The sequence below is a fragment of the Mustela putorius genome, unplaced genomic scaffold (genome assembly GCF_011764305.1).
Source record: "Mustela putorius furo isolate JIRA1106 unplaced genomic scaffold, ASM1176430v1.1 tig00003845_pilon_pilon_pilon, whole genome shotgun sequence".
Classification (NCBI taxonomy): domain Eukaryota; kingdom Metazoa; phylum Chordata; class Mammalia; order Carnivora; family Mustelidae; genus Mustela; species Mustela putorius.
This window is the reverse complement of record NW_025421998.1, coordinates 13,544,323-13,554,777: the sequence shown is the minus strand read 5'-3', so window position 1 is coordinate 13,554,777 and position 10,455 is coordinate 13,544,323. Positions and strand designations below refer to the sequence as shown.

Below are 10,455 nucleotides of genomic sequence, written 5' to 3'. Positions count from 1 at the left end.
CTCTGCCTACTTGTGCTCTCTATCTCTCTGTCAAATAAGTAAATAAAATCTTTAAAAATAATAATAATGATTATAATAAAAGTAAAGCCCCAGAGCCGCAGGAGCTCTCAGTCAGTGCCGGCGGGAATGCCAGATGGGGCAGCCACTCTGCAGGGCAATTAGTGTCGGACAAAACCGTAGCCTCTTCCCGTCTGCGGCAGCTGGGCTCCTTGGTATTTACCCAAAGCAACTGAGAACTTGTGTCCGCATCGAACCCAAACACAGGTGCTGACAAACAGTGTTGGCAAAACTCGGATGCATGTGATATCCTTCAGCGGCCGAGAGGGTAGCCCCTCCGCCTGTCCAGACAGGGGACTCCCAGCAGCGCGAGCGGGGGGAAGTCGTGGAGATGCCAAAGTCCGGCTCTGAGCAACAGTCCCAGTCTGAGGAGGCTCAGCCTGCGGGATCCCAAGTCTGACCTTCTGGAGAACGGGCAGGTCCGGAGACTGCAAGGATCGGCTGGGGGTGAGCAGGGGCTGGGGGGCGCCGAAAGGGCTCTGCGGTGGACACGGGCAGGGAGTTTGTCCACAGCCACAGGGAGCCCTGAGGTGCGCCCCGGGCTCTGGGTGAGAATGGCCCATCTGCGCAGCCCATCCCTTGTCACCAGCGCCTCCCGCTATGGGGACGTGAGTGGTGGGCGCAGGGGGAGCCTGGGGGAAAATCTCCATCTGAAGCTTCCACCCAGTCTTGCTGTACACGTGAAACTGCTTGAAAAATGTCTATTTAAAGAAATCTGCTCAAAAGTTGGCCTTTTACGTATTATTTGTAATTCCCAAATACAATTCTCACGGATCGTCATTGACTCTTTAAAACCAACCAAACGGCCCCAACAGGTGGCAGGGGAAGGACACGCAGTCCGTACCGCAGGGGTCCCGGTTCGCGCAGTCGCGCATCTGATAAAGGGTTAATACCCAGAATGTGACCAGAGCCTGACACCTCGACAGGGCACCTGGGGGTCTCAGGTGGTAAAGCGTCTGCCTTCAGTTCAGGTCATGATCCCAGGGTCCTGGGATGGAGTCCGGCATCTGGCTCCCCGCTCAGCGGGAAGCCTGCTTCTCTGCCCCTCCCCCTGGCCTGCGCGCATTCTCTCTCTCAAATAAATAAAATCTTTAAAAAAAGAAACAAACAAACAAAGAGCAAGCAAACAATCCAATGAAAAAAATAGGCGGAGGACTTGAGCAGACGTTTCTCAGAAGAGGACACAGACGGCCGACCCCGGAGAGGATGCGCGGTGTCTGTGACCATGAGGACAATCCCAAACAAAACCACCACCTCGCCCCTCACAGCCACCAAATCAGAGAAACAAGCAGGACACAGCAGGTGCTGGCGGGACCTGGAGGACCTGGGTTGGTGGCTGTGGCCACGAGGCCACAGTGGCAGGAAACAGCATGGCGGTTCCTGACAGAATGAAACCTAGGTTAACTCTGTGGCCCAGTGAGAGCCACTCGGGGTCATGCACCCAGAAGGACCAACAGCAGGGACTCGGCCACGTTCACAGCAACCAGCGGCAGGAAGCACCCGGAGTGTGCATCCACGGGTGAACCGATGAACAAAAGAGGGCGTGTCCCTGCTGTGGGACATCACGCAGCCACAAAAAGGAAGGACGCCTGCGACACTGATTTGTCCCTGGGGACGCGACGTGGCGTGAAATGAGCTGGTCACAGAAGGACATAGTCCCACCTACAGGAGGTATCCCAGAAGCTGCAGTAAGAGACAGTGGGCGGAGCAGGGGGCAGGGGTGTGGGGGAGGGGGTGGGGACTCCGTGTTGGCGGGGCACAGACGGAAAGTTCTGGAGATGGAGGGTGGGGGTGGCAGCGTGAAATGAACGCGCTCCGTGTGGTGGAGCTGTCCACACCGGCTGAAGCAGCGAATGTCCTATTGTGTGTGCGGCACCAGAGCCCTCTGTCTGGTTTACTTCTGGGACCAGGTGTGCTGGCAATGAGCAGGTGACCCGGGCCCGGGAGACCAGGTGTCACCCGCCTCTAGCTCCTGCCAGCCGTGTGGCCTTGCTGAGTCTCATCTCCCTGGGGAAATTACCAGCGTCCACTTCGAAGGACTGGTGGGAGAACTCCACACTGACCCCAAGAACGGCACTGGACACTCCCTAGAGCTCTGAAAGGACTCAGGCCTCAGTCCTCTGGGTTTGGTTACTGTACCTCCTTCTCTGTTGGAGGGATTCCCCTCGTGAGTCCCGGTGGGAGGCTGTGGGAAAGCCCCAGACCCCAGCAGCCTCCGGTGACCTGGGCCATCTGGGATCCACGCAGCAGACACCTGGCTCCACCTCCAAAACGCAGCCCTGTCTGGAGGCTGAAGAAGCAGCTGGAGGGCCTCCCCCAGCCCTGGAGGGTCTGGTCCTCCCTGTGCCACTTGCTGGCTCAGGATGCCCAGTCCCTTGTCTGCTGCCGGCCGTCCATCTCCCTGGAGCGCCCTCTCGCCACCTCATCACCAGCAGAATGCAGGGGGCTCGGTGGTGGTGCGCCCAGGCCCAAATATCCAGTTTACCGGATTACTGCACAGAGGGCGACCGCCTCTGGGAGGCTCGGGGGAAGCTGGGAACAGGACTAATAGGCGGCATCACTCCCAGCCTGCGATTTCCTTCTCTCCCCTTCCCTGGTCTTCCGGCAGCCCAGCCGGATGAACTGGGACATGAACTTGGGAGATACGGAGCGGGGGAGAGGCGCTATCTGGAGCCCTGAGCTGACCAGCCTGGGGACGGCAGGAGCTAAGTCCCCAGGGCCCCTGTCATGGCCTTGTGGGCCCTATGGCTTCTCATGTAGGCTTGTGTTATTTTATTTGTACCAGCTGATACTTAATTTATTACATTTGTCTTTCTAAAAACATAAATCTAAAAACAAACACATAACTCTTTAGCTTGCAAACCATCTTAGTCTGCTTGTGAGTATAGCAGATTTGAAATTGTTCAAATACACGTTCAAATATTTCAACAGCCTTTCTAAATGTAATCTATCTGGTTTCCTTTTAAAGTCCTTATTTGGCCAAAAATAACAAAGAAAATCTCCCTTAGTATTAAATAAGATGAACTTCTAAATATGTTGAACGTAAAGTTGTCTTAAATGTGAAGACACAATACATAACATTTGCAGGATTTCAATGTGCAGGTCTGAACTGGAAATTTCAATCAACTTGTAACTACACATTTGAAAATGCAGTTTGGGGTTGGGGACAGCGAGTTCCTAAAAGTGGGCACGAGGTCCTTTGGGGACGCATCCTTGCCTGCACCCCTTTGCTCACAGGCCGGGGGGACACACAGTATGCCATCTCACAGTTCTCTTCCTCTGAACACCGTTAACCACGGGGCGCCTGGGTGGCTCCGTGGAGCGTCTGCCTTCGACTCAGGTCATGATCCCAAGGTCCCGGGATCAAGCCCCACATCAGGCGGACTCCCTGCTCAGTGGGAACCTGCTTCTCCCTCTCTCTCTGCAGCACCCCCGCTAGTGCTCACTTTCTCTCTCTGTCAAATAAATGAATCTTTAAAAAAATAAATAAATGAGCCTCCTTAACCATGACACAATCCTCAGGTCCGCAAATGTCTCCTCAGTATCTGGTGGTGTCTATGCCTGCGGGGCAGCCAGAGGACCTCCGTCTCCTTTCCAGGCTCACCAGCCCAGGGAGCGGGTGCGGACAGGGGTACCTGCTGGGATGGCATTTCCCACACAGCTCCCTGACTCTGGACTTCCCGGTCAGCTCGATCCCCTGACAGCACATAGGCACTGGGCTCTGCCCTAGACCCTCAGTGCCTAGACAAATTCCCCTGGGAGCCACTGTTGTGGGCATCCCCCCTTGCTGTTGGCCTGCTCTGAATCGAACTGTGGGGTGGTCCCTGCGGCCCCGAGTGGAGGACCCTGCCTCATTCACGGGGCCAGATGCCAGCCGCCATAAAGCACACAAGTGTGTGGGGCTGGTGAAGCAGAGGTCGGGGGGCCTGGGTGGGAGCAGCTTGAGGGGCAAAGTGAGGCAGGAGTCTGGGACGTGGCAGTGCCAGCTATCCCTGCAAGCGAGTTCAGAGTGGTGGGTTGGAAGGAGGCAGGCCACACACGTAGGTCGGGCCTGGACAGACAACAGCCTGGAGAGGACAGACAGGTCAGGGAAGAAAGCGAGGGTGCTGATGGCTCTCAGCAGCCTGTCGAGGTGGGTGGGAGTAGAGGCAAGCTGCCCATCCCTCGACCACGTCCACAGGCAGGCTGACTCTCCAAAGCTGGGAGAGCCAGCTGACACCCACGTGGGCACAGGCCCAGGCCCGGCCGTCGGGGGGACTCATGGACAAGCCCACCAGGGAGACTCACCCAGAGCCAGCTCTTGTGGGCCCTTCCACTCAGCACACAGAACTGCGGGCCTCACCTGGGCATTGATTCAACACACCTTTACTGAGTTCTATTCTGAGGGGTGTTCTCAGGCACCCAACTCCAGGAGAGCTCGGGAAAGCGTCCCAGGGAGGACCCAGCACAAAGTGAGCTTTGCAGGTGGGGAACAGGGAGGCCCTGTGTAGGCAAAGGGTGAATCCTGCAAAGCCAGGGGGGCAGTGCGGAGAAGCTCAGCTGGCAGGAGGGCCGTCCACCGACAGAACTGGAGCACAGGCCGGCTGAGACGCGGCCATGAAGGGCTGCTTCCATCTATCCTGTGTAGTTTAGCATGGGAGTTACAATTTCAGAGGATTTGAGAATGATCATTCTGGAAGTCCCTGGAAAAACTGGGGCCCAATAATCAGGCAGGGCGCTGCTGCAAAAGGCCAAGCAGGAGCTGTAGCTGTGGGAAGGCCCAGGGAGGGAGGGAAGAGGAGGAGGAGGAGGCGGCAGTGGCAGCCTGGGGAGGGAGGTGGCAGAGCTGTCTGTGAGTGGTTTATCCATGAGGAGGAATGGCAGAGGGATCCATGGCAGCTCTGGAGGGAGCCGTGGGCTTGGGGGCTGGCCTAGAAGCCTCCCGGTGATCTGAGCCTTGGGAATGGGTGAGACTGACCGTGGTGGGTGTGTAAGAAGCATCACCGAGTGGAACACAGAACTGTGACTCAGGAGCAATCTGAAGGAGTTCATGGGAGAAGGCAGAACTGGAGAGACGGTTGGGGGAGCCAAGGCCTCAGGAAAGCAGTAGGAGCTGTGGGGGACATGGCTGACGCAGGGCAGTGTCAGGGAAAGGGGGCCTGGGACAAGCCCTGGGACTGTGGACTCTGAAGTCACAGCAGCAGCAGGAAGACAGACGGTCCACGGCAGTCCCTGGGCGAGAGGTACACAGGAGACGAGTCGAGTCACCCTCTTCCAGAGTGGTCTGTTTCCTTAATGTTTTCAGTAACCTGTTTTTTCTCCCATTATGTTCTCTGTGGCTCAGAGACATCTTGGGAGACCCATTTGTGCAAAACATGCTATAGGAACAAGGTTACAGAGCCGTGCTGGTGGGTTTAGAGCACCCCGGAGCTAGTGGGATCAGGGAGCTGTCTCGGTTGGGTTTGCTTCAAGTGTGATTCATCCAAACAAGGCAGGACAGCCCCGCATTCCTGAGGTTCTGGGCCAGCTGATACTTTACTCAGTTAGGAAGTTGGGTTCAGCTGATAATGCTAACTCGGGACTCCCTGCCCCACCGGCTCCTCTAGCACGCTCATCTCCTTGAGTGCACACACTGCGTGCTGGTGTGAATCCAAGGGGCAGCTCCGGGACTGTGCTGACCCCGGGGATGTTTACGAGAAGGCAAGACTTTACTGGGATGTGAGCGTGAGCCAGGTCGCTTCTGCATTCGCAGGGTCCTCCCTTCCCTAGGACGGGTCCCTAAGTGCTACAGGGCTCAGAGAGCCATGCCCCGCGTTTAGGGCTGAGGGCCTGGGGCACTTTGTTTCATGCAAAAGGGAACGCACAGCTTCCTCAAGGTCACCAAACCCCAGGTGATACGGGAGGGGGGCGACGGTTTCCAGGTCTGGCTTCGGAACACTCGCAGGCCGGTGACTCCGAGCAGCTGCTCACAGGGAGGAGCCCCACTTTGCAGCGCTGACAGCGGGGGCCGCGGGGTGGCGGGGCCGGGAAGCAGGGTCTGCCAGCCCAGCACACGCGGGCTCCGCACGCAACTGCCGGGACAGCGCGGGACGCCCCCGGCGGGGCGCATCGAGCGGCTTCCCGGGCCGGGCGGACGACACACGAAAGGACACCGGGACTGCGCAACTAAGCGGCCTCCGAGGACCTGACAACCCCCTTCCAGCCTCCGCACGAGGGATGGGGTCACCGTCCGCGTCAGAGCCCGGGCGTGGGGGTGGACGCCGTCTGGGGCGCGGCTCACTCCTGCTCCCCAGGTCGAAACGGGGCAAGAACGCGCGCCGCGTCTCTGCAGGTACGCGCCTGCCGGGCCCTCGCGTCAACGTCCCCCTACCGGAGAAAGCTCGAGCGGACTCTGCAGGGTATTTTCGGAAAGTGGGGCATTTGGAGGCATTTCGTAACCTCTGAGACGGGGGCGGCGGCCCGTGCGCTGGAGAAGGGGGCAATGCCCGGGAACACCCGGCGCCCCCAGCCGCGCGCGGGGTCGCGGGGTGCAGGCCTGGGGGGCGCGGGCGACCTTGGCGGGCGGCGCGACCTTGAGGCCTGCGTTCGCCTCAGTTGCCCCCTCTGCGCAATGGGGACACGCCCTGGCCGCCGGGCTGCACAGGCCTGCCCGCGCCGTCGCCTCCGTCCCCCTCCCGCCCGGCGCTCCCTAGGGCTCCGCCGGCGCGCAGGGCCTCGGCCCCCCACGCCCGCACCCCGTCCCCGACCTAGTCCCCACGCCGCCGCGGCGCGACGGAGCCCGCAGGCGGGAACCTGCCTGCGCCGTCAGCGCGCACGCGCGCCCCCCATCCCGCCCCTCCGGCGCCGTCTCCGCTCATAGGCCAGCCGCACCATCACTCCGGCCAGCTCGCGCTCGCGATTGGCCAGAGTCCGGGCGCGCGACCGGCCGTGGGCGGGGCCCGGCGAGCTATAAAAGGGACGGCGGCGGAGCTCGTGCCGCCTTGCAGACGCCGCCGCTCCAGAGCCGTCCGCGCTGCCCAGCCATGGTCAACCCCACCGTGTTCTTCGACATCGCCGTGGACGGCGAGCCTTTGGGCCGCGTCTCCTTCGAGGTGGGCGGCCGGGGCGCGCCGCACGGGCGCGGGCGGGCGGGCGCGGGCGAACGGGGGGCGGCGGCGAGCGGGGGCGCGGGCGGACGGGCGGCCCCGGCCCGAGAAGCGCGGGCGGTGCGGCGCCATTTCCTGACGAGGGGCCATTTTGGGCGGCCGGGGGCGGCGGGGGAGGGGCGGCGGCGGACAAAGGCGGGGCGGCGGGGGACGGGCGGCGCGCACGTGCTCGGGCCGCGCGCTCGGGGTAGGCAACGCCCGCAGGCGGGGCGGCGGGGGCCCCGTGGGGGCGGCCTAGGGGACCGCGGTGCGGGAGGGGGGGCGCACTGCGGAAGCGGCCCGGCCCCGCCCGGCGGAAGCGTGCGGCGCCCCCGCCTTGCGCCGACGACGCCGGCCCCGCCCGCCCAACGGTCCCCCGGCAGCTCTGCGTGCGCCGCACGGGGACGCGCCCGGCAGCCCTTCGCACGTGGCGCGGCCTCGGCCCCTCCCGGGGGCTCATCTGCTGGGGGACGTGCGGAATCCCTTCCTGGCGGCCTCCGGGGGCAGATCCCAGCCTCCCCCGCCCCGAGATCGGGCGGGCGGGGCTTAAGGGAGGCGCCTGCACCCCTGCGGGTGGGCTTCCTGGCAGGCGCGTCGGGAACCCCAGCGCAGGCACGCGGCGTCAGTTACATGTAAAGTGGGTCCCACGCCCCGCGGGGACTCCCGGTGCAGGACGGCCTCCGGGAGCCGACGGGGTGAGGCCGCCGCGCGCGTTCGGAGTGTGAGGCCCCTGACGTTGGGGGCAGGGAAGTCTCGCGCGTGTTCCTGGCCGGTGGCGGAGTTTGGCGCGTCTGGGTCTTGTGTTGCCCATCCCGACCCCACGGGACCTCCGCCTGGGGGGAGCCGTTGGTTCTTGGGATTCGTGATAATCACCAAAGAGGCATTTTCTTGTCGTGGTTTGGAGGCCCCGAGACGGGCTGCCGAGCCGCAGACGCGCGCGGACGCTTACCACGCTCTTTTCTCTTGCAGCTGTTCGCAGACAAGGTGCCGAAGACGGCAGGTGAGTGTTCTTGGTGCGGAGCCCTGGCGTGCGGCAGGTCGCGACCCTGAGCGCCTGCGGGTGTGTCTGTGTACATGTGGGTGTGTGTGTTTTCTCGCGACAGAGAACTTCCGTGCTCTGAGCACCGGAGAGAAAGGATTCGGTTACAAAGGTTCCTGCTTTCACAGGATCATCCCGGGATTTATGTGCCAGGTACGGGCTGCGCTGCTGTGAGTCTCCCCGGAGAGCGAGCCGGTGCGTGTGTGGGAGCTGCTGCCCACTTGACCTTGCGAGTCAGCTGGAGCTGGTGTTTTCAGGGTAGAGTTTCGAAGTTTGGTGCATTTTCCGATCGTGCTGCCAGGAGTGACAGGTTTTGCTCTTGTTTACAGGGTGGGGACTTCACACGCCATAATGGCACTGGTGGTAAGTCCATCTACGGGGAGAAGTTTGATGATGAGAACTTTATCCTGAAGCACACGGGTCCTGGCATCCTGTCCATGGCCAATGCTGGACCCAACACGAACGGCTCCCAGTTCTTCATCTGCACTGCCAAGACCGAGTGGTAAGAGCAGGGCACGGCGAAGAATACCGAGGGGGGACAGACCCTCTCTTCCCTGTTTCTGTTTTCCATCTAAAGGGGTGGGGGAAGGTGGGGGAGTTACAGAATTCCGTCCTGTGCTACAGAAGGCAAGATACTGGGGATGCCTGGGTGGTTCAGTGGGTTGAACGTCTGCCTTGGGCTCAGGGTCCTGGGATCAAGTACTGCCTCGGGCTCCTTGCTGGGCAGGGAGCCTGCTACACACACACACACCCGCATCTCTGCCTACTTGTGATCTCTAATGAATAAAATCTTGAAAGACAGACACCGGAATGGGGAGAGGGGTGCTCAGCAGAGGAGTGAACGGCACTTCCGCAGGAGGGCTGAACGCTTCATCTCAGGATCATAAATTCAGGCCCTGTGTTGGGTGTGGAGATCACTCACAAACAAGGGAAGAGCGGTGCTTTTTGTGGTCCGCGAGTGCTTGTTGGCTCTCCAGGGCTTGTGAGCACACACAAGCTGGGGGAGGTACTGGAGAGGCGGAAGAGGAGCTGGGACCCTGGGACCCTGAGATGATGACTGGAGGTGCTTAATTTCACTGGGCCACACGGGTGCGCTTCAGGGTCTGTTTCGAGCAGAGCATTGTTAACAGCAGTTGAGAGAACTTTCCCCTTCTGAGGCCGATTCCTAGTCACTGTGGTGTTGCCATTTGTTCAGCTAAATGGATGCAGTGTTGGGTCGGTAGGCACTGGTGCTAAAAGCTGAGTGCGCTCCCCTCCTGATGTTCTTGGATGTACTCTATTGGGGTGTGGGGCCCCTGCTCCCTTACCTGCGCAGTGCGAGCTGCTTGGTCACTGGCCCCAGAGCTGATGCTGCCTGTCGTGTTGTAGGTTGGATGGCAAGCACGTGGTCTTTGGCAAGGTCAAAGAGGGCATGAACATCGTGGAGGCCATGGAGCGCTTCGGGTCCAGGAATGGCAAGACCAGCAAGAAGATCACCATTGCTGACTGTGGACAGATCTGATCAGTCTGACTCGTGTTTTATCTTAACTACCCGACCATTCCTTCTGTAGCTCGGGAGAGCGTCCCTCTACCCCTGCCTGCTCGAACTACCCCAGAATCTCCACTCGCTGCAGTTCTGCGGGTTCCATGGTTCCTTACCCCCAGGCCTAGCTGGATCTCAGAGTTCAGTTAATGATGAAATAAAACCTAAACCACAGCTGTCTGTCCTTGTTTGAGGGGGGCGGGGGGTCCTTGCAGCAACAGGTTGGTTTGCTCCCCTTACCCAAGAAATAGCCATCATAAGGTGACCCCAGAGTATGTGGGGGCTGGGGGTCCACAGAATGACTTCAACAGGAGGTGACTCATGCTGGACCAGAGCTTTGGAGCGGGGTGGGGACTGCTACAGGAAGTGGAATCCTAACTTCTGGAGGCCTGCATTGGGATGTAAGTCTGCTGGTATTAAGGGGGTGCTAGGTTTCCCCCATTTGCTATGTGGATTATGTGCTTTATTTTTATGAGTGGGAGGGAGAGAACTAGGCTTACTGCCGAGCAGGGAGCCTGATGTAGGACTTGATCCCAGAATGCTGAGATCATGATCTGAGCCAAAGCCTGACGACCTGCCCGGCCCAGGCTCACCTATGCTGAGTCTTCTAACCGCTGGCAGCACCTGGTTCTGGATCTCCTGTGAGGCGATTGCTTTGTAGGTGCCCAGTGCCTCTGCGGGAGAGCTTGGGGAAGGTTTTTGGCTCGTGATTGTGGAGTAGCTGGATCTTCAGC

The 10,455-nt window shown here is 60.3% G+C and overlaps 1 protein-coding gene across 1 annotated transcript; it reads left to right on the top strand.

Annotated features, from left to right (window-relative positions):
* The first annotated feature begins 6,975 nt into the window (after positions 1–6,975).
* On the top strand, positions 6,976–9,895 carry PPIA (peptidylprolyl isomerase A). The gene is made up of 5 exons (XM_045089593.1): positions 6,976–7,127; positions 8,130–8,160; positions 8,264–8,352; positions 8,529–8,701; positions 9,568–9,895. Exons 1-5 carry the CDS (start codon positions 7,059–7,061, stop codon positions 9,698–9,700), a joined length of 495 nt encoding a protein of 164 aa, XP_044945528.1. The 5' UTR covers positions 6,976–7,058; the 3' UTR covers positions 9,701–9,895.
* Positions 9,896–10,455: the final 560 nt, after the last annotated feature.